The sequence below is a fragment of the Mesoplodon bidens genome, assembly GCF_964165515.1.
Source record: "Mesoplodon bidens genome assembly, chromosome: 17".
NCBI lineage: Eukaryota > Metazoa > Chordata > Mammalia > Artiodactyla > Ziphiidae > Mesoplodon > Mesoplodon bidens.
In genome coordinates this window covers 18,836,820-18,860,931 of record NC_138174.1, presented here as the reverse complement: position 1 = coordinate 18,860,931, position 24,112 = coordinate 18,836,820, and the positions used below count along the sequence as shown (strand labels likewise).

The following is a 24,112-nucleotide window of genomic DNA, read 5'->3' as shown; positions in this document are numbered from 1 at the left end:
TAATTATATAAATAATGCACACATAAAAATTTCAAACTCTACAGTAAAAGAAAAAGTAGAAAATAGTTGGCAAATGATATAAATGCTCTCATGTGCCCCTGTATCGTCTTCTGTTTATTTGGTGTTCTTATAGTTGAGTATCTGTGTACTGATATCTACAAATTACATTATAAGTTGCTGAGATGCCACACCATGTCTAATTTGTACACATGAAAATGTATACTTAGCTGAATTTTTAATGGTGATAATTAACCCATGTTATGCTGATAATGATGGCTTTTTGCTGATCTTAGTTAAATCACTTCCAGGTTGGAGTCCTTTAGCAAAAAAGTGACATTCTGAAAATCCTGATAAATCATTGATCAGGTATTAAGAGAGCATCTTAACACTCCACGTATTCAGCATATTTAGTTAAATCAAATATATCAATATTTAGAATGATGGCCACTTATCAAAGAATTGGAGGACAATAAAATCCATATATTTATTGATTCCGTGTACATATGATCAAATCTTTGTTGTGTCAGGCTAATGCTGTTCTTCACGTTTATTATCAGGAGCGTAAATTATATGGTTCAAGCAAGGACAAACTAATAAGAGATTTCTGATTCTAGGATATTGTTAACTAGCCTTTACTATATATAGTAAATATATTTACTATACTATATAAAGATCCTAATTAGAATTCTGATTATCACATATAAGTTTTTGCCAAATGTAACTTGAATTTTTAATGAGAAAATGTGAAAAATTTTAATTGCTAACTTAGTCATTGATTTATGAAGAATTAAGTATGGATAAACTTAAAATTTTCTTTTACCCTTTTTAAATGTGAACAGTGGCAGAATATGTTCTTGCAGACATGCAGGTCTTGCTTTAAAAAATCTGAGGAACCAGCTCAGTGTTTGACTAGACTAGCAGTACCAGAATAAGTCTCTAATGAGTATAATTTGTCAGTGGTTCTAGGGGTAGAGGAAACCTTTGATTTGGTATTCCTGATAGTTCAGAATGACGTGTGTATGTTCACCTCTGCACAGTTGTATATGATTTGCATTACTAATTTGTATTTTATATTAACTTGACAGAATCTTAGTATCAATTGGTGAATCATTTGGGGTGAGTATTTTTCCTGTGAAATACAATAGTATGCACTCTAACTATAAAAGAAATCGAGAATTTCTATAATTGAATTTACAAATGCTATTATTCAAGCACCTCATTCAGGCATATTGCGTAGAATTTAGAAGACATATCATTTATTTACAAATCAGATTTAATTTTAAATCATATTCATAATTGGTGAATTTCAAAGTTGTTTTCTAAACATTTCTTTGAGATTATATATGTGTGTGTATACATTCATGTATATACATACAAATATATGCATTATATAATCTCAAAGGAATGTTTTAAAAAACAGCTTTGAAATTCACTAATTTGAAATAAGATACTCCAAAATGTAATCACTGTGTCCAAATGTCACCAGCCAGTCCTTACCCACTGGTCTCCTTCTATACATATACACACTTTTGCTTTTCTTCCTCTCCAAATTCTAGGATATTCTTTCCCTGTTAAATTGATAAGGAATTGGTTACATGCCCCTAAGTGACAGAGTCTGTGGTGGTCTTTGTTCCAGAGGAATGCAGGGGAAAGCTTAGCTTTGAAATGGTTATTCTAGTCTGGGAACCCACTACTCTAGCTGGCCTTTCATTACCATCACTAATTCAGCAGTTTTTTATTCAGTGTGCATTACTATTAATCTTTCATACCACCCACCCCTCTGCCTATATTTGTTATTTATTGCTGTGTAACAAATCACCCCCAAACTTAGTAACTTAAACCTTTTTCATCTCAGTTTCTGTGGGTCGGTAAGCAGGCATGGCTTAGGATCCAGGGTCTCTCTGGACAAGGCTGCAGTCAGTGTGTCACCTGGAGCTGCAGTTATCTCCAGGCTCACCTGGAGGACGACCTCTCACAGACTCATTCATATGGCTGTTGGCTGATCCTTGATGGCTACTGGTCCAAGCCATCAGTTCCTTGACACGTGGGCTTCTCCGTAGGGTGACAAGCTACTTACAACATAGCAGCTTGCTTCTCCCAGAGTAAGGACTCCAAGAGAGGGAGGCAGGGAAGGAGGGAGATAAACAAGCAAAATGGAAGTCAGTCTTGTTGTAATCTTGGAAGTGACTTTCTATCACTTTTGCCACGTTATTTTGTCAGGAGCAAGTCACCACCAGGTCCAACCCACACTCAAGGAGATGAGGATTAGTGAGAGCCATTCTAGCATCTGCCTGCTGCACTGCCCCAAATGAAATAACTAGAGAACCATAAATGTTTGTATACTAAAAGACCAAATGTTAAAATGTTTGTTACAAATAGTAAATGCTGTGACATTTAGCTCAGCATAGGCTGCAGCTGTCAGGCTTCACAAAGGGGATATGGACCACATAAATAGGATTGGATCTGGATAAGTATAGAGTAGTGGTCTTCAAACTTTTTTGCTTGCCATAGCCTCTAAAAGAATTGAGAAAATGTTATATGTACTTCCATATTTTAAAGCTGACAACTGAAAATCTTATAAATTTAATAGGTGCCCAGAATTTTGTTTCTATCATATTGTACATGTGCTCTAAATATATTTTCCTTCAAAATCTGGTTTTGCATTTAATATTTTTGAAACTTAGTTCATTTAATTTTTGGAAAATAAAGCATAATTAGCAAAGCTAATCCTTACTGTCAAATCAGTCAAATCACATTTAATTTCTATCAGAAAGTCTGACTTCATTCTTGAGTTCAAATAAATGTGTTAATCCACATCACTGAGATTATCACCTCACTCTGGTTCTGAAATAGATAGACAAGACATAGAGTTTTTCCATGTGTTTGTCCTTTGGATAAAATAAGATATTGTACCCCCTTTGGTATTTCTTACCAAAGCTTTCTTTGCTGTGAAAGGATTCTCCCTCAGGAGATAAATATCTCAGATCATCTCTAGTAATACTTGGATGGACTCAAATGCTTAAGTTTTTTGGATATTTAATATTTTATTTTAAAACTTTTAGAGTTAGGATATCAACAAATACTACTACATCAATAATGGCTTCAAATATATAGTATGACTTGTCAACATGATACCCATAAAGTGAGTCCAAAATTATTATTCACTAAACATCGCTTATTAAATTCCTGTGACATTCTTTCCGGTTATGCTGTGCTCTAAAAAGAAAAAAAAAAAAAATCTGTCAAAAATAAGGTTCCAGGAAGCTGTTCCAACTTTGCATGCTTCTGAGAAGTAGCCCTGGTTTTGTGTGTGAGTAGGTTCTGGAAACGAGGAACTAGGACTTTTGGAGTAGTCATCAGAGTTGTTGGGAAGACACAGGAGGGTTTGAAAATAGCAGGTATTTAATTGGGGCAGAGTTAGGTGCAGTTAGTCTGATTTTAACATTTTTCATATCTCTTATTTGGTCCATAAAAGCAGAAAATTAAAATGCAGATATCACCTCTGCCTGATTTTTGACCCACCTCAAACCAACAATTAGGGGTTGCTAACTGCAAAGTGGCGGCATTTAATGATTTAAAATAAAGAATTCCATAATTTGCAGACTTCTGAGAAGTTCCAGAAAATAAATCAAATGGTGTGTAACAGTGACCGTGTGCTCAAAAGAAGTGCTGAAGGAAGCAACCCTCCTAAGCCACTGAAAAAACTGCGCTTTGACATTGAAGGATCAGATGAAGCAGATGGAAGGTAGGAGCCGCGTTAGAATGTTTTTCAGTAGCTGAGCTGGTCATCAGGAGAACCCAGAGTGCCAGCCCTACTCCCGACTTACACCAGTTCTTCTCATGCCAGTTTTATTTGGAAATTATGAGGATTGCTCAGAATAATAGGTGTGACTGCATCCCAAAGTTAAAAGCACCATGTAAATCTACTGAAATTCATTGAAAATATCAGATGTTAAAAATCTGGTCATTTTTTTACAAAGCTATTGATAAAATTTTGTTAGTTTTGATTAACATTAAATTTTAAAATGCTTACTCTTGAAAAATGCTACTGTGTTTCATAAGAACCACTGAAAAAATATCTAGGATCATAAATTTGTGACATTTATATTTTAGATGTTAGATTTATAAACCTTTGAAATTAAAAGCTACTCGCTAAAGTAAGAGCATAAAAAGTCATTGAAAACATAGTTATTGGAAATCTGAGGTTTTCATTTATACATATACATATGAAATATTTTGCATTTTTTAAATCTGCAGTAAACATCTCCCAGGGGAGTCCAAATTTCAACAGAAACTGGCAGAAATGAGTAAGTACTTATCATTTCACCTTATGTAAATGAACATTTACATTGCAGAAAGCCTTTTCACATTATAAAAGAATAAATTTATAGAATCTCTTCAATTAGTGACTTGCTTATGCGTTCAAGATATAATTCGGTCACGCATGTGTTATTTACTAGCCTGTATGGATTAGATGTGTTATGCAAAGTGAAGGTCATCTTCATCCTTCCTAAAATCTGTGCGGGAAGACCAAGAAGTGAAACCAAATCTTCAACACGAATGGCTGTGGTTAGAAAATATTTTAGGATAGCAGAACTGTAATGAGGTACTCTTTATTTAAGAGTATTGGGTGTAGGCAAGAATGTTATAAACTTAGCATATATAAACATCATCACCCTTATTTAAAGAATAATCTTTTATTCTGCTATTACTGAACTTTCCTAATTTGCAAGTTTTAGAACTTATTTTAAACAAAAGATTTCCATTACTGGAAATCAGAATTTTGATAAAGAACACAAGAGCAATTTCCAAGTTATACAGAGTGACGTATGTTTGGAAGGTTAAGGCAGGTGGACTTCTCTCCTAAGCTGCTCTGACACTACGAAAGATGAACCCAAGTATAGTAGGTGGGAAGCACATTAAGAAAAAGATGAGTGTGCACTAACTGCTACGTGTTGTCTTAGAGAGGTGGCCGTGAGGGTGAGGGTGACATTTCCCGATAACCTGGTGCCAGACCCATTAACAGGAAACAGAGCTGGGTCTTGGAAAGAAGACAAATATTTAGGAGATAATAAGAATTAAAGCTGTCATTCCTAGGTCATAGGACATATCATTAAGAACAGTACCAATTAAAATGTGACTTTTTAAAAAGGGGCTTTCTCTCAATATGTCTCTGTAGATACTAACTTTGAAATATAAAGTGTTTTTAAAAATACTTTTGATTTTTTAAACCATATTTCTATGTGTATTATTTTGAAGAGTACTATTGAAACTAAATTAAATTTGGTGGTTATAAATGGATCTCTTTTTGGATTTTACATCAACTAATATACTCCTGTTTTAACTTTTAAATAGTTGTAGCTTTTCCCCCCAGTACATGAAAATAGACATGAAGCTTATAACCAAAATCAGACCTTAAAAACATGTGGAAGCATTTTGGAACCCACAAATATGCATTTTAAAAGGAGCAGAAAGCTGTAAAAACGTGTATATTTTCTTATAGAAGAGCTCAGTTGCTGTAGTCAGTACATTTCGCAGTGACACACTTATTAGCTATGACCATGAATTCCCTCTGCCAGGCTGAAGTTCAGGGCCTTTGTGCAGCTGAAAATTGAGAAGAGGTAGCAGGAGTTTTAACCCATAAGGATAAGGAATTCTCCAGGTTGCTCTTCAGCTTTCCTCAAAAAAACTGTATTCAGAAAAAGGTCATTGCACAGTGCTAGATTGCTCAGAGTGGAAGGGCCGGAAGGGGAGACTTAGAGTCACTCCTTTCTTTACCAAGCGTGAGTGTTCTTTGTGCTACTTTATGAAGAGCCTTTGCCCACCTCTAAAATCAAGTTAAGATTTTTTAAAATTACTTAAGAGAAGCATGCTGGTTTTGTGTTGTAATTAATAATACATTTTTAAATGTCCACGTCCAAATTAAATGAGCCGTGAGCTGATGTGTTTGCAGTACTTGCAGCGGGTCTCCAAACACAAGGGAATTCCTGGCTTTATGAAGAATAACACTCACTTCAGCTGACCAGCCCAGAATTCTGTTTTGCTCAGGTGCCAAACTTAACCGTATCATCTCTAGAACAGTGGTCTACAAAGTTGGGCACACTGGGTGTGTGTAAGACCACCTTTTGGGGGTACATAAAGAGACTATTAGGATATTTGTCTTTATCTCATCTATTTTAATGTTTGGGGTATGTGTGTCTTATAATTTAGACACATATACATACATACATACATACATACATACATACATACTTTAGTGGTACATGCTTGGAAAAAAATTTGCTGATGGGGATGTATGATCTAAAAAACGAAACCACTGCTTTTGCGAGGCCCTGGGCTCCATCAGTTTGGCGTAAGCATAACATATGTGGCAGCCCTTTACCAGCTTACGCAGCACCCTCAGTGCTATTAACATTTCTTCATCCTTGTTTTAGCATCTACTCGAACACGAATGCAAAAGCAGAAAATGAATGACAGCACGGATACCTCAAACAGGGAAGACAAGTGAGGACCTCGCGACCTTGGTGGGCACCCTGTACATCTCCGGCTTCATCGTCTCCCACAGATCTGACTGTAGAGCTCTCCCAGGTTCTGTTTACGGCCACATTTGATACATACCTTCAGCTCTTTCTGTGGATAGCACAGTTGAGTATTTGTGCAGGGGATTCCTAAGCCACTTACAACATTGTAGTCACTAGCACATGCATTGTTATTGTACAAGATTGAAAATCCTGTGCCAGTCCTGCCATTTAAAAAGCTGTAGCAGATGTTTCCGTCTCCAAAATACAGTAAATCCCCTACATACGAACCTTCAAGATACGAACTTTCAAAGATGCGAACACTCGAATCCAGCAAGGAACCAGAACCTGTGCCATTAATGTCAGGCGTGAGTGAAATTGCAGCTTGCCTTCCGTCCCCTATTGCTGATGATCCTTCAGATCCTTCTCCTCTCCCTCCTCCAGTCAGTATCTCTCAGTAACCTCTTCAGGCGATGCCAGCCCCTGTGTGCCAGCTGTTGTACTGTACTACTGTACTTCTCAAGGTACTGTACTGTAAGATTAAAAATGTTTTCTTTATTTTTTGTGTTTGTTTGTTTTTTAATGTATTATTTGTGTGAAAAGTATTATAAAGCTATTACAGTACAGTACTATATAGCCGATTGTGTTAGTTGGGTACCTAGGCTAACTTCGCTGGACTTACAAATTGGTCTTATGAAGCACGCTCTGAATGGAACTCGTTCGTATGTAGGGGTTTTACTTATAATTGCTCTGCTTTACAAATGGTGGCAGGATCCCCTGGGAGTGAGAGTCCTCACAACCTGTGCCTATCTGAGTACTTTGTCTTCTCTTGTGGCATGTATGTGATGTTTGCTCTTATTTTTATTAATTTATATTTATTTTTTTAACTTAACATGAACACCCTTAGAAAATGCGTCTTGTCTTCCAAATGTAATTTGGCTGACTGCCCCCATTCACCCAAATGATCCTGAGCTCTTGTGCTAAAACATATATTAGAAACTAGGGGAAAATTACTAATTTTTACACATTAGATTTTAGTTTACTCATGGAAACTAAATGGATGTACTGTGTGTTTGTTTTATAAATATTAGTTTTTAAATACAAACAGAAAGCAAAGTATAAACATATGAGATACTGTCATACTACTGATACAGATTTCATACCTCAGGACTTGTAAAAATTTATTGATTCTTCATCCAACTCATGTTTTAAAATAAAGAGTTATTAATAGTACTCTTGGTTTGTATACCGTTCAGATCACTGAATTCATGAAGTACCCATCTAGTGCTTGGAAACTAAAGTGTTCAGCTAGAGCTTTGCTACAGAGGACCCTAATACAGTATATCCCAAGTGCACTTTCTAACGTTTCTGGGTCCTGAAGCATCAAGATACAAAATAATTTTACTCCACAAACAGACTAACTATAGGAGCCTTAATTTTTTTCTTAGAGAGTTATATAATTACATCTCAGCAACTACTCTGCCCTCCTGAATGCGGGAAGAGGGTGTGTTTGTTCTGGAATGGTACATGTCTTCCATGTATCTTTTGAACTAGCAGTTGTCCTTTTTTTTTTTTTTTTTCCCTTAATTCAGCATGGTCTAACACTGGCATATTCAAAGCCGCATCATTTCTCATCCAAAATGCAGGTAACGAAAGGTCTTTGGGTTAGGCATTAATGTTTCTCTCTGATTTTGTGCAAAAGCTTCAATTTAAAACAGCTGCATTAGAAAAGAGGCGCTCCCCCCTCCAACACCTAAAGGTGTATTTAAATATCTTATGTGATTAACTTATTTAGAGATGGTATAATTTAAATTAGGTGGTATTTAAGGTAGCATCTACTAGCTTTTAGGAAAATTACTTTGTCTAAACTCAGAGTTCTTTTTAAAAAGAAACCTGGTCTTGTTAGAAAAAACTTTATTTTGTGCTCAGTTAAGTTGCAAACTTATTTTTTTTGTCAGTTATCTTGATAACAAAGGCACTAGAAAGCTTTATCTCATTTCCTCATTCATTTTTGCATGAATATCAAACAAATCAGTTAGTTTTTAGGTCAGGGGCTTACCACATTTCTGAGTCTTTTGCTAATAAGTTCATGTTAGAATTAGTGTCAGAACTTAAGGAACTTCAGAGATCATGTATTGAGATTTCTTAAATAAGGCTTCAGATATTGCTTTATTGCTTTTTGTATTGGTTAAAACTGTACATTTAAAATCGCTATGTTACTATTTTCTACAATTAACAATAGTTTGTCTATTTTTAAATAAATTAGTTGTTAAGAGTCTTAATGGTCTGATGTGGTCTTTGTATTAAATGCACTAATGTTCTCTTCGGTATCTAAATTCTCTCCTAGTATCTCATCCGTTCTTAGCCTTTAAGAATGGGCTTTATATGCTGATGAATCCCAAATGTATTTCTCCAGCCCTGACCTCTTCATGGAGGTCAGAGCTCTCATAGCCAACAGAACTGTTGATTCCTACCCCTCCTCCCCACCCAACTTCTCAAAATATAAACCAAAATCAAACAAAAACACCCTTTTCTACCCTAGTCTTTTCCCATGTTACTGAACACTTGCTTAAGATAAAAACCTGAGTCTTCTATTAGCTATTGTCTGGACCACCGTTAAAGAATTCTAACTGGTTTCCACTTCCCTCTCTTTCCTCTTTACCTTTCTACTCCTTAAAGACCCCTTTAAATTGATTCACTTTGCTCCTCTCCTTGAAGTATTCAGACTCCTGATCGCAGCCTGGGAAGCAGCCCCTACCTTCTTCTCCGTCCTGTTCTCAGGCTACTTTCTCCCTGCTCACTGTGCTTTACCCCCACTGGCCTTCTGCTCTTATGACGCCAAGCCCATCCCTACCTCAGGCTTTTATATTTGCTGTTCCTTCTGTCCAGGGTGCTCCTCCGCCAGGATTTTGCTTAGCTGGTTTCCTCTTGTCTTTCAGGGCTCAGCTCAGAGGCCTTCCTTGACACCCAAGCTAAAATCCTTCCTCTGTACTGTGCCACTCTCCTTCAAAAGTGTAACGGCATTCATCACCATCAGAAACTGCCTTACTCGGGTTGCCTATTGCCTGTTTACCCACCCCAGCATCAACCTGGCTGGTCTTACCTACTACTGTAGTTCTAGCATCTAGAAGAAGCCCGTATGTAGGGGGGAAAAAAGGTATGTTTTCTGTATGTTTTCCAAGTATGTAGAAACGATATTCTCTTTCTCTTTGAAATGCCATGTACTGAGTACCTACTGTATTTCAGGCACTTTCTAAATGTAAGTGATACAACAACAAATTAAGATTCCCCCTCTCTGTGGAACTTACATTCTAATTCTAGTTTCGGGAAAAGAGAGCAAACGAATAAATAAATGAGGAATATAGTATATGTGATTGTATTAAGTTCTGTGGAGAAAGACGTGCCAGGGAGGAGGACAGGGAGTCAGGCAGGGAGAGTTCTAACACTTAGAGGAGAGTGGTCAGGGCAAGACTTGCCGAGGTGCTATTTGCGCAAAGTGTTGCAGAGGGTGAGGGAGTGAGCCAGGCACCAGAGTGGGTAGAACAGAACACAGAGAGGAAAAGCCAGTGCTCAGAGGTGGGTGTGCGTCGGGTGTGTCTGAGGAAACATAAGATGTCATAGTAAGATGGAGAGTTTTAAGAAAAGGAGTCGGGGCGGGGCGGGGGGGCAAGTATCTCTTTTCATCTAACACAGAGTTTATAAAGGCCTTTCCTACCAAGCATCCTTCACATATATATATATATATATATATATATATATATATATATATATATATATATATATATATATATATGTCTGCAGTCCTTTATCTGCAGTTGTGAAATCCAAAAAGCTTTCAAAACCAAGTGGTTCTGTGTGTTTGGTGCCAAAAGTCATATGGCATCAAAAACATACCTAGACTGGCATAGAGCTATTGAGAGGCTTTATCCCACTTAGTGGAAATATTCGTTTCACCATTAATGCACTGATTTGGGGGATCTAACCTAGGCCCTGCTTAGGTATCACGTATTATGTAATATATGTACCATATGATCATACTAAACTCCAAAAAAAATTAAGAAACACATCTGGTACCAAGGGATAATCTTGAGTTGAAGTAATACGATTTCTCAAAAACAGGTGGACAGTAGAAGTCCCTCCTTCTGGAACAGCAGCATGTTTGTCCCTGAAGGAAGAAAGGCAAATAAAGAAGTTCCAGCAGGAAAAGGAGCAAGCATACCTCAGTGGACTGTATTTATGTTGGATGCGGATCTTCCATGAAATGCAGTCTCTTAGGTCAGGGAAGAATCAAGCAGCCTTTATAACATTAAAAATTTTTAGTCTGGATGATAGAAAACTGATCACTTCTGGAGATTAATTTAGTATTCCAGTAATTAAAGCTCTTTATAATGAAAGGGACAAGTTCAAATTCAGTATTTACTTTATTCATTACAGTTTTCTGGTACAAATGGTGGGCGGTGGGGAGTATCAGTTCTATTACCGTCTGGATGATTTCCTAGAAACTTGCCTGTAGAAGCATATTTTTGTTCCTCATTTTTGGGCCAGACAGCGTACATGGCATTGGCAAGGATTTATTCAGTAGAATTTTCCTTTGGACTAAATAAATGTTTTACAGGACAACCTGAAACCTTGCCTCTAGATATAGCAAATTTCCACAAGTATGGAGTCTTAAATAGAAATATAGTAACACTGTATAATGTATGAAAGGAATTAAAACAACTCTTTTAATAAGAAGCTGGAATAGTCATCTATTCTTAGAAATACTTTTTTGCGTCCATTATCTTGGAACTATACTTACACTTTAGTATTGACGTATGATGGCAATTTACTATGAAAGTTAAATTTATTCCACAGACCAGTGTCAGTTACTTTCTAAACAGAAAATGTTATGATTTTAACTGAATTTAGTGAGAGGAAGTCATTATGGTTTATGTTTTTATGCTTTGGCAAAGACTGAATTAAAAATGACAGTACAGTATGGCTTTTCCTTTCTCTTTACAGTTCTCCCAACCTGTCTGCTGTGATAATAGCAGAGGGAGGACTCATTAGATAAGACTATGCAGTTTGTAATTGCCTTTTTCATTATCACTGGTCAAGAATTCTGTGTCTAACACTCACCAGGTTATGGTCTAGAATGACTGGCAGTTTCTTCAGGTCTCAGATGAAAACATTTAACCCTTTTTAAAAAGCACTGAATGGTATCTTCACAAACCACTCTCAGCAGATGAGGATGCTACTTTATTCCTGTAAAATCTAAACCTCTCTCTGTGTAAGTTTGGGTGAAATTATATTGGAAGCACTAAAACACTGAATTTCTTGTGTGAGCAGAAAGGAAACAAAACTTAAGGATGGAAAATGTAAGATGAACTTAACGGATCCATTGACTTCTGATGTAGTGTCATTATGAAAATGGACCTTCCCTCTCACATATCCCTGACTAAACTTAGGGTTTCTGAGCTCTACAAACACTCATCTGTTAGAAATGAAGGAAATAAAGTGATATTATCCTTCATATAAGAGCACTGATGGCCAGCCTATCCTCAAAGACCAGAGAGAAAGCATGTTTTTTCAGAGAGATGTAACCACGGGACTCATCTGTCATCTCCAACTCGTCTAAAATTAGCCCTTCCCTATTGTTTGGCATCCCAGGTTTTAAGAGCTAAACCAGTGATTCTCATCCTTGGCTAAACATCAAAATTACTTGTGGAGCTTTGTAAACATACTGAGTTAGAATCCCTGAATCTATATTTTGTAAGTTTCATAGATTATTCTGTTGTGCCCAGAGATAGACAGCACGGAGATACAGAGCAGTGCAACCTACACATAACAAGCTTAGAGGAAATCTAGATAAAACTCCACCCACCCCTTCTTACTAACGTGTACTCTGGCAGAGCAGTGACCCACTGGGGAGTCTCGTGGAAGGTAATCCATTTTTCATCCCTAAATAAACTTACCTGTTCCCTTTGGGTGGTCCAGTATTTCCATGAAATGAGTTCATAAAAGAAAAAGGCATTGAGGAACTTCAGAAGACCCTGTCAGAAAAGGGCAAGAAAGAGGAAGAGAAGGTTTGGGAAGACACTGTAAAATATAAAGGCTTTTTGGTCAGTGACAGCGAGCATAGTGGGGTGAGGAGAACGAGTCGGAAATGAAGCCTGTGGACGCCTGACTGTGAGAACTGACGGCGACTGGTAATACCCAGGCCCCAATGTTTCTTTGCTGGAGAGAACAGCTAACCTACCAAAACATACAGACAAATGGTGTAAGGCTGTAACCTCTTACGGAAAAAAACCAGAACGAACTTTCTGGCCAACCCAATAAAATAACAAATACTACACAGTTCCAAAAATGGGATTCTGATTTAGAACTGGAGGCATCCAGACTCCTTTGCCTCTACCAGACAAGCTCTGCAAAAACGGATAAAAAGAAACTAAGGATTCAAAAGTGACCTCACCAATAAAGAACATGGGCAATCATATGAACAGTTGATTAGAATTAGTTGTTTAGAAGCCATTTACGTTTTAGGGTAGGCTTCGCTATGATGCCTTATCTGAGTAACTGCTTTAAAAAGTAAGCTTATATCAAATGGATCTGTGTATATCTAAGAGACATAAGGTTGACAGAATCTTGCTGCTTCTGAAGAATTAAAAAACACACACATTTGTTCTATTATCTGCAAATAAGCACTTTATTATCAAACAGTTCAGCATCAGAACAAGGTTTCCAAAAGAGGTTTGTTTCTCTACATAGTATCATATTGTGAAAATACATGTTAGGAGACTCTACATCCTACATCCTGTTCCAGTTTCTCATTTGTAGTTGGGTAACTTGATCTAAACAGTATAAATTCATCTCTTTCTTACTAGTGCTGTCCATGAAATGTAAGCATAGTTCCTTTTCGACTAGTACTTTATAATTACACTGTGCCAAGTTAAAAGACCTGTTTTATAGTGACATAAAAGTCAACTACCAGAAAAACAAAATCGTTTCTACTTACAGAGGCAAATCTTGCTTAACACAAAAGTAAAGAACATTATGCAATTATGTAAGGCAAATGAGCCCAGAAACAACATTCATTCAAAGATAGTACACTTCTTATTTGATAACCCCGTGTGAGAAATTAATGACTCAGAGTAAAGACAGAATTAAAATTAGCCCTTGGGTCTTTGACAATTTAATTGCTAAGGCCTTTTGTGAATTCCAATTAACGCTCTAAATTAGCCACTATTTCTCAGAACGACGTACAGAAGAATATGAGCCTCAGATGTTTTAAATTCATTTTGTGAAAGTTATTCCTTCATCCAGTATCTCACAAATAAAGCTGTTCTCGGGGCATAATTAAGATTTATATAATAAGCTGAGTGCCTTACTCTATGCAAGGCACTGTGCTGGATGCTGCAAGTGTGGTAGTGACAGCATTCCTTGTCAAGCTATCTATGGGGTATCAGCCTGTTGAATATGGATATTTGGCCAGAATAGCATATACTTAGACCCATGTACCTACCAAAAGTCTCCAACTTAAGTGACTCGAAAGAGGAAATGGTAAGTATAGTAAGACATTTCACCTTTTTTCCCTTGAGCTTATTCCCATCTGATCAGAGAGCATTTAATGCCTTCTCTCTAGATTGTGGATTTCAAAAGGTGGGGAAGACCGACCACCATCCTTCTTTTGACAGAACATTAAGTATTCAGCCAGATGTGGCTCATCATAAATACTATTAAAGAGAATTATTCTCTGGCTTTTGCAGGAAAATGGAAATGCTAAAAATTCTTTCCTGTAGGTGAGGATTAATTTTTAAAGGCTCCAACTCTGCTTGCTTTGCTGATAAAGTTCTTCAAGAGATCATGGTCCATTTCTGCAAAGCCTGACGTCTGTGTTACTACAGTCAAATGGTTTATGCAAAACCTGAAGCAGAATTCTTCTAAATCCTAGGAACGACAAAGAAATTTAACAAATAAAACAAATTTGTTTTAACAAATTCACATATCCCAATGCAATGCAACGTAGCACAAAAAGTCCTAAAACACATCGGCAAGGGAAAAGGATTTGATGACCAGCAGAAAGAAATGGGACAGCAATGCCTAAAGAATAGTTGTAAAACTGTATAGCTAATATCAATCTATGCTTGTAAAAATTTAAATAACAGTAAAGCATTCAAGTGCCTCCACACTAACCAATGCAAAAAATGAGACTTTTTCTTCCCAGAGATAGGCACCTAGATGTATTGTGCATTCCACTTTCAATATTTATGCAGAGTACGACACTCCTCTTGTTTGTCTGTTTAATAAATATTTATTTATTGCATGAATGCATTGAGTAAATTGTTTAAAAGATTTTCTTTATGTTGAGCCCAACACTCCTCTTTTATATTCTTCTAGGGGCTTAAATAGTTTTACCTGTAAAGAGTTTGTGAGAAAAGCTTAAGCCATAAAACAGTCATCTTGGGAAATGCTTCTCTGAAGTCATTAACAGGCCACTGCTCTTTTTCCTTTACAAGAAGATAAAGGCTGAGATGATTAGATTTCATCAGATCACACATAGCTTCAATAATCTGAAGTGGGAAAATGCTTTGAAGAAATCATGACTTTCTGCTAAGAGAAACTCCACAGATTGGTGATTTCTGGCTTACTGCAATGTACGCCAGGCCAAAAAATAGTACTGTAGTGATTCTCTTGATTAGATCTGCAAACTTGAGAATCAGAAATAAGGTGGCTGGACACTTTTTTGGTCGGAGAGAAATGAGAGCTGAAGTCAGGCCAGCCTGCGGAGACTCTGATATGCCTCAGACCCGGGGCTCTGCTGCCCTCCTGACGCAGCTCCTGCCATGCTCCTTAACGTCTCTGCTCAAGTCTCCTTCTAAGTGAGACCTTCCTTCCTTCCCGGACCACGATTTAAAACTTCAGCTTTAATCTCAGCCTGCCCCGCCACTGCCCCATTGCCTTTCTCTAACTTACTTTTTTATATCACTTATCACCACCTAACAGACCATATATTGTATTTGTCATCTGTTGCCCTCACCAGAAAGTTCCAGGAGGGCACAGATTTTGGTCTGTTTTGTTCACTTCCTGTACCCTTACTGCCTAGAACCATGCCAGGCACTTAATGGGCACTCAGGGAATATTTGTTGAATCAATGAATAAACATTGCTGATTTTAAAATATGGAGGCAATAGAGAATTGTAGTAAAATGTGTGGTTTTGAAATCTGTCCAATACTGGATTGCATTCCAGCTTTACAATTATTAGCTTACTAAGAATTTACTTAATCTCTCTGAGGCTCAGCTTCCTCATTTGTAAACTGGAACAAATAATAATACATATATTCTTAATAAGGTTCTTTTGAGAACTAAACGAGACATGAACTGTGCTTCAAATAATCCCTGGTGTGTATTAATTACGTATTAAGTGTAGTCAAGCATGAGGGATAATTTGCTGAAAAGGTCCGTTTCTTGCTTATTAGAGTCAGCAAGTAACAATACTAGTCAACTCAAATATACTGTTCTTTATTTATAAAAACTTTTATGTTAAGTGTACAATGAGTCTATTTTACTTGTGGTCTATTATACTAATTTAGGGTACCACAGTTAGACAGCCTGTAGTAAAATACACTGCCTCTACAGGCAAAGTTGAACATTCATTAAACAAATATTTAATGAGCACATACTATGTGTCAGGCACTATCCTAGGCACTAGGGATATGGTTGTGAGCAAAACAAAGTCCTTGCCATTTGCTCAGGGAGCTTGCTTTCTAGAAAACAGGGCTGAATGGTAACCATACAAATAATTCACATAAACAGGAAATATGAAAAAGTCTTGGACATTAATTCTAGTTCAGATGGAAACACTATGTGCCCACAATCTCATCATCTGAGGCAGCCCACCAGAGTTCAGTATTATCAGCATGACTTTGACAAACTCTTGAAAAAGCACAGTTATTGTTTGGCCACGAAGCCTTCTGCGTGTTGTAAGTGCCCAAAGTATTATTACCTTGATGAAAGACAAACATTCACTATGCTTGTAAATGTCAATGCTTCAAGGTGGGTAAGATTTTTTTAAATGTTAAGTGAAAAAAATCTAGTATTTAGAAATATATATCAGGTTGGCCAAAAAGTTCATCCCGGTTTTTCCATAGGATGTTACGGAAAAACCTACACGAACTTTTTGGCCAATGCAATACATAACCTAGGAAAAAATCAGAAGGAGCTGTATGAAAATGTTAGTGTCCTCTGGTTGAGGAGTCATTTCCTTCCTCATACTTTTTGTATTTTACAAATTTTCTTTAATAAGCACATTATTACTTATATAAGCAGAAAATAAGTTATAACCTTTTTTCTGCCCACAACTAAAATGTCCCTGTTTTCTGACCAAAGGAAAGGATATCCTTAAGGAAATCGACTCCAAAAAGTATGGCCTGTTTCCTAAAGATTTAACTCTAAGACAAGTTTTCTTTCCTTTCTTTATTATCAAAACAATACATGGTCACTGTAGAAACTTCAGGAAAAACAAGCAAAGATAAGGAAATAAAAATCATCCACAATCCCACCATTCAAAGATAACCACTGACTGTATTTTTCAGTCTTTTTTCCTATGTAGATAATAAACTTTGGTCTTTTTAAATTCAGCTATTTATACTTAAAAAAATTTTTTTTTACTATTTTTATTTAAAAAATAAAAATATACTTATTTAAAAAATAGAAGCACAGTTCTTCAGTCAATGATATATGTTGAATAGTATTAACATTTTTTAGTTTAAACAATCCTTTCCTGTTCACACTGACTTTTTCCAATTAAAAAAAATTATAAACAACACTGCAGGAAACATCTTTGAAGCTAAAACTTTGTCTGAATCCATGGTTACTTCCTTAAGATAAGCTTCTATAACTGAATTCCTTAAAGAATTACATTTTTAAAGCTTTTAATACATATTTTACCAAACAGCCCCCCAGACTGATTATACTAATTTGCATTCTCCTCAGCAGTTTAGGAGAACACCCATTATCCTAAGCCTATACTATTTCTAAAAATAGACTCCCTGGTTTGACAGTTGAAAAATTATACCTTATTTTCATTTATACTTTTCATTTGTTCATAAATCCATTTGGTCCATTTTCTTCCATCAAACTGCTCATGTTTTCTTTTTGTTTTTTTTAAGAATTATACATTAACTATGGTGAACTTGCTTTGTGATAGTACAAATATTTTCCCCAGAGTATCATTCACTTTGTTTTTTTTCTGTTTATTTTTTTGTGTATAAACATTTTTGTTTTTTTGAGATCAGATCTATCAATCCTTTTTTTTATGGTTTCTGCCCTTGAGGTCCACCCTAACTTTATATAAACATTCCCTTATATTTTTTCTGGTACTTTATTTGTATACCTTAGATCTTTAATTTACTTAGACTTTCTTTTAGTTTAAGGCATGAAGTAGACAGCTAACCATTTCTTCCAGAAGGTGAGCTCCCTGAAAGGATGCTCTTCTTACCTGAGCGTCATACTTCACGGCAGCCGAGAGCAGCGCGATGGCATTCTCCTCACAGATTCCTTGCTTGATAGTTTGTTGGCAGAGTTTCTTCAAACGATTTTCTCTATAAAATGTAGCCAAATCTAGCAACCCTGGTGGAAAGAGATGTTTCTTAGGGGAGTGATCTCAAGCACCCTGATTTAAACTCACTCAGCCTGTCAGAGATGATTTTGAATATAATCCTCAGTGAAGGGCTGTGGAAATAGAGACTTGGGCTTACTTACACTCTGAGCATGTGGCTCTACCTGAGAACGCAGGTGCACTGAGCGAGTGCAATACACAAACAAGCAGCTGTGGAAAAACAGGAGCAAGTGAAAATGGCCCTCGTCTTTTCCTTAGAAATGCTCCTCCAGTTAGCCCTCCCCCTGAATTATCAACATCTTCTCCAGCAGCATTCACATGTGCTGTAATAGTGCCCATCTTCTTCAAAAAGAAAAGAAACGCCTTTCAGGCCTCCTGCGACCCTGCCCCACTTCTCTGTTCCTCTCCTGAGCGAGCCTCCCGGGGAGAGAGGTCTCTTGTTTGCTGCCTCTGTTCTCTCACCTCCTATCCTCACCTTAAGCAGAAGCCCATGCCCTCTGCTCCCTGACACCACACCTGTGATTGTCACTGATGGCTCCCATGGTGCCAAATCCAAGGGGCTATCCTCTGATTTCATCTTCCTCAACAGTTACACAGAATTTGATGGGGTTAAGGATGCTCCCCTTCTTGAAATGCCTTGTTACTTGCTCGTGTTTTCTTCTCCTTCATTAGTTACTCTTCAGTCTCCTGGCTGGGCCATTTTTTCTAACTTCCAAGTATCTGAATGCCCCAGAGTTCAATATTCAGATTCTTATTTCACTTATTTCCCTAAATGATCTCCAGCCCCTCAGTTTTAAATACCGCCTGTAAAAACTGATGATTCCTGTTATCTGTCATCTGCTTTCCAATAACTCAACATAGAGTGATTTAGATGCTTAAGTTAATTTTAATCTACCCCAAGGGATACTATGAAGCACTCTAATCAAGAATGGTTGGTCAGGGCTTCCCTGGTGGCGCAGTGGTTGAGAGTCCGCCTGCCGATGCAGGGGACATGGGTTCGTGCCCCGGTCCGGGAGGATCCCACATGCCATGGAGCGGCTGGGCCCATGAGCCATGGCCGCTGAGCCTGCGCATCTGGAGCCTGTGCTCCGCAACGGGAGAGTCCACAACAGTGAGAGGCCCGCGTACCGCAAAAAAAAAAAAAAAAAAAAAAAAGAATGGTTGGTCTGTTTGCATTTGAAAGGCCCTTGTCAGGGGCTTCAGTTATGGCTACCTAAATCTTCATTAGAGGACGTATTAATTAGCATAAAGAACGCTACAAACACTTTGTCACTGGTGAAATGAGTGGCACTCAGGTTATGTGGCTTGGCTAGAGATACTGTGAGGGTGCCTTTGGCCCCTGCGTGATCAGGGTTCAAGCACCATGGGCTCAGCAGTCCTACTCCACCCTTGGAGTGGTACATTCACTGGGTCTAATTCAGTCCTGGTTGCCACCTGATCAAAAGGCTAGCTGAATCCTGATTCTAGAACATTGTCACGTTTACTTCACGTAAAGGTTACTTTACAATAACCTTTCATGGAAGGTACTTCATAGAGGGCCCAAAAGACAGAGAGCCAAGATTTCATCAACCTTACAACATTAACTGTTTTTATATCTGCTAATACGTTTTGTACATGTGGCAGAATTTGGTAGAAATTTCTACTAAGTTTGGTAGAAACTTGCTTTCACTGTAACATGACAAATATCAAAATTATAGAAGAAAGGCCTACGGCCCTCTGAAATCTTTTGAAATCTTGAGAGTCGTAAATGGCCTGATTGTGTCTGGTCAGTTCTCAACAAATTCACATCAACAGCCCCACACACTCCGAGCATCAGACTCCCATATGCGTGTACTCACGGGTACTGCCCTGAGCCTCCACTCCAGGAGGCCCAGCTTTGCACCCGTTCTAGGCACCCCCCCTCCACAGGCTGGCCAAGGAGCCAAGTGCCCACTCCTAGACCACACTTTGTGCTCCTGGGACCCTGGGGTTCTCTGAATAATCAGCCCTGAAGCCACATATGTCAGTATTTCCTCCCCTGCAGACCACGTGCAGGCCCCCAGCACCCAGGGGTGGCCGGGGTGGGGGGGTGGACTGGAGTACGGACATGCAGGCTGGGTGCCCATACACCCCTGGGATGCAGGATGTAACCGGTGGTGGGTAAAGAAAGAGGGCAGGTCCTGAGCTGGAGGCCAGAGGCCCGTCCTTCCTGCGCCACTGTGTCCCAGCACAGAACTCCACGAGTCCTACAACTCTAAATTCCAGCTGAAACTCCTACCTGGCCTTTCAGTTCTTGATGAAGGTATATTTTTCAAGGTATGAGGACTGAACATGTTTTATCTGAAGCTTTTTAGCTTGACATATAACTTTAAATTTTTAGACAAATGGTGCACAGGCCTCCATTTAGACTCTTGCCCAGGGCCCTGCAAACGTTAGGGGCGGGCCCATAAAAAAAACCCTGCCACGCAGACGTCTAAAAAGCAGCTCAAACTCCTTTGATTTTTCAAACTCAAGAGCAAAGCCTGGTGCTCTCCACACTCAAGCCAAACACCTCAGAGCAACCTTCCTTCTCTCTTCTGCCCTCAAAACCCACATCCCATCCACCAACAAATCCTGTCAGCTCCCTATTTAAGATATATTCAGAATCTGATCTTTCAACACCTCCACTGCTAGACCACCCTAACCCAGGGCACCACCATCTTAAACCTCAACCATTACAGTTACTGATCTTTTAAAAACAAATCCTCTCACCCCTGGAGTATAAGCTGCTGGTGCCTCTACCTCCATATACGCACAAACCCATTCTCCCTTTCTTCCAAAATCATAGACTATGTGGCTGAGCCATGACCATCTAGAAATGACCACTTCCCCCAACTCCCTGCGCAGCTGAGTTAAGGCCTCGGTTATCTCTGGTCCATGGTTTAAAAGAAGTGGGACTTCCTTAACCAACACTGGGATTTGCCCTTTGCCCCTTGTCACTGTCCCTTCCTCCATCCTGCCGCCTGTATTGCACATGTGGTCTTGAACATGAGTGCAGGGGCCACATGTAAGGATGCCTTGCATTGTATCCCTGTGTGACAGAGTAACTGTCATGTTGAAGCCACTTCCTTTTTTCATTTTACTGCTAAAGCAAATCCTAAATAATGCAACCCTGGTGCTCAAAACCTTCCAAGGCTGTCCATCACGCCAAGAATAAAACTCGAGCCCTTCACAGTGGCCTCCAAGGTTGTACCTGGTCTTGCCCAGATCCAGCTGCCTGGCCTCAATTCCTCCGACTGCCGGTCTCATTCTCTCCCTCCAAACCACCCGGGCCTCCCCCCTCCCCCCTCTTCCTCCCCCTCCCCCTCCTCTATGTGCTACATGTGTTCCTGTCTCAGACCTTTGCATCTGCTGTCCCCCTTGTTTAGAGCACTCTTCACCTGGGCGTTTGCATGCTTCCCCCAGCTCTCTGCTCAGCACACGTCCTCACAGAGGCCTCCCCTGACCTCCCAACTGACTGCTTTTAGTTCTTTGTTTAGGGCTGGCCTCCCTCCTCCCAGCAGCAGCTCCACAGGAGCAGGGTGTCGGTCTGTCTCATTCATAGGTGCCGAGGGGAGCACGGCACATAGTGGGTCGCGGCACATAGTGGGTCCCGGGCGCTCGGTAGTGTGGGAGAAAGGACGGAAAACTATAAAACTTAAGAAATCAGACTTTTGTTTACCTGAGGAAAATTAAATGCTGATCTGGTAAAAAGTGTTATTGGATTTATCCATGTAAACTGAATATTTAACTGAAAGATCTGAGAGCTGAACTCTTTCTTCAGTTCCTTACACAAGTAACTCCTTAATTCTGTCCCATGGGCCAACAATATTGCTGACAGCTGTAAACTGAAATTTAGTATGTTTTCACCTTGTGCCCGCTGGACACCCTGTGTTGCTTTCCTACCGTCAGTAAACCTGAGGTGCGGTGATGCACCGGATCACAGTGGGTTGTCCCAAAGGGACAGTCACAGTTATGGAGACCAGCAGGGCTGTCTGTTACATGCATTTTATCATTTCTGTAATGTAAATATCTTGAAGGCAGCAGCTGTGTGGTAGCTAAAGAGTCGTGTACAGTATCTAGTAATTCAGGAAGAATGGCACCTGTCCCACAGTGCTGATGGTTTCATAATTCATCCGTATCTCACTTTATCCATCCAGTCAACCTTTGTGTCAAGTGGGAACAAGGGAAAAGCATTTGGGTTCAACACACAAAAAGAGAACTGCTTCTGTGATTACCCTCACAGCCACTTCCTTTTAGGCTCTACACGAAGCACCTTTTTGCCAATCTCTAGGTCAAGTCTGGTGGCAATTACCTACGGCCTCCTCGGGGGACAGGCTGATGCTGTCTGTGTACAGGTACTCCAGGAAGGCTCGGTATACAGGATATGAAAATTCACTCATTTCTACAATATCATCCTCATTGTCTTCCAACGAAGAGCGAAAATGCTCACACCTGAAGGAAGAAAGCAGCATGTCAGGTCCTGGCTTCTGGGCAAGAGCCAATGACCTTCCTGAGGAGCATGTGCTCGTGGTGGTTAAAGAGGAAACAACTAACACGGAGAAAGGAAAAACACAGCACCACGCAACTTCGTGTCCTTGCCTGGGCCCCTCGCTTCCCCTGCCGGCCGGAAATCTGTAGTCGTTTATTCGACGAGGCTGCAAATGCTAACCTGCTGCGGGGCGGCTGCCTCTGCGGCCACGAACTCCCAGGGGCCCTCCCACCCCACGTCCGCGGAGCAGCACTTATAGAAATCAGGTAGGTTTATTTTCATAAACTGAGTAATTTTGTTTCTTCACCTCCTGTTATGAGTTGAATTGTATCCCCCAAATTCATATGCTGGAGTCCTAACCTCACTGTAACAGTATTTGGAGAAAGGACCTTTACAGAGGTAATCAAGTTAAAAGGAGGTCATTAGGGTGGACCCTAATCCAGTATGACTGGTATCCTTACAAAAGGGAGGATCTGGACACAGGGAGAATGCCGTGTGAAGACTGGAGTTACGTTGCCACAAGCCAAGGGCTGCCGAAGGCTACCAGCAAACCACCAGAAGCTGGGACGGAGGCATGCAACAGATTCTTCTTCAGAGCTCTCAGAAAGAACCCATTCTATCAACAACCCTGATCTTGAATTTCTAGCCTCCAGAACCACGAGAGAATAAATTTCTGTTGAAACAGATTAGTCTACAGAACTTTGTTACAGCAGCCCTAGCAAACCGTAGCCTCCCCACTTCTATGAAGGTTTATGGGCTACAGTAAGAGTGAACAAATATTGCACAGCCTGACCTTACTAAGATGTGAACTTGAGACTAAAATGCCATATTGAGTTTGTGATTCATTGAAGTAAGATTCAAATATCTGTTACACAGCAACAAAATGAATTTCAAAATCACTATGCTAAGAGAAAGGAGCCAGGGAGAAAAGAATGCATATTGTATAATTACATTGAGCTAAACTTCTAGAAAATGCGAACTAATCTATAGTGACAGAAAGAAGATGAGTGCTTGCCCCAGGGCTGGGGCCTGAGGGATCTTTGAGGGGTGATGGAAACGTTCTGTGTCCTGATTTGGGGCAGTGGTTTCCCACGAGTATACGAATGTCAAAACTCCTCAAACCGCACATTTTAAATGGATGCAGTTGCTCAAAAATTATACATCAATAAAAGTGATTTTTAAAAATCTGTGTTAGCTTTACTCCCGATCTTGTTGCTCTTCTCTTTTTTCAAGCATCTAAATGTTCAGTGCTAGCAAATGTAAAATGGGTGGCTGGTGGGAAGCAGCCGCATAGCACAGGGAGATCAGCTCGGTGCTTTATGACCACCTAGAGGGGTCGGATAGGGAGGGTGGGAGGGAGGTGCAAGAGGGAGGAGATATGGGGATATATGTATATGTATAGCTGATTCACTTTGTTATACAGCAGAAATTAACACACAATTGTAAAGCAATTATACTCCAATAAAGATATGTATTTAAAAAAAGAAAACAGAGAATACAGAAGAAAT

The 24,112-nt window shown here is 39.2% G+C and overlaps 2 protein-coding genes across 8 annotated transcripts in view; one reads left to right on the top strand and one right to left on the bottom strand.

Annotated features, from left to right (window-relative positions):
• Positions 1 to 8,796, top strand: part of RB1 (RB transcriptional corepressor 1) — a 132,875-nt gene extending 124,079 nt beyond the window's left edge. For 2 of the 3 annotated variants that reach the window (XM_081215121.1, XM_081215122.1), the window contains 4 exons: positions 1,086 to 1,116; positions 3,603 to 3,745; positions 4,258 to 4,307; positions 6,435 to 8,796. In XM_081215121.1, the coding sequence (XP_081071247.1) occupies positions 1,086 to 1,116; positions 3,603 to 3,745; positions 4,258 to 4,307; positions 6,435 to 6,508 (298 nt within the window). In that variant the 3' untranslated portion in view covers positions 6,509 to 8,796. Of the gene's footprint in view, positions 1 to 1,085; positions 1,117 to 3,602; positions 3,746 to 4,257; positions 4,308 to 6,403 lie in introns of all 3 variants that reach the window. The other variant, XM_081215123.1, reaches the window with a different exon arrangement.
• A 4,379-nt stretch (positions 8,797 to 13,175) lies between these two features.
• Positions 13,176 to 24,112, bottom strand: part of RCBTB2 (RCC1 and BTB domain containing protein 2) — a 38,301-nt gene continuing 27,364 nt past the window's right edge. For all 5 annotated transcript variants that reach the window (XM_081215073.1, XM_081215076.1, XM_081215075.1 and 2 more), the window contains 3 exons: positions 22,428 to 22,567; positions 17,996 to 18,126; positions 13,176 to 14,444 (listed from right to left, as the gene is read on the bottom strand). In XM_081215073.1, the coding sequence (XP_081071199.1) occupies positions 14,304 to 14,444; positions 17,996 to 18,126; positions 22,428 to 22,567 (412 nt within the window). In that variant the 3' untranslated portion in view covers positions 13,176 to 14,303. The remainder of the gene's footprint in view (positions 14,445 to 17,995; positions 18,127 to 22,427; positions 22,568 to 24,112) is intronic.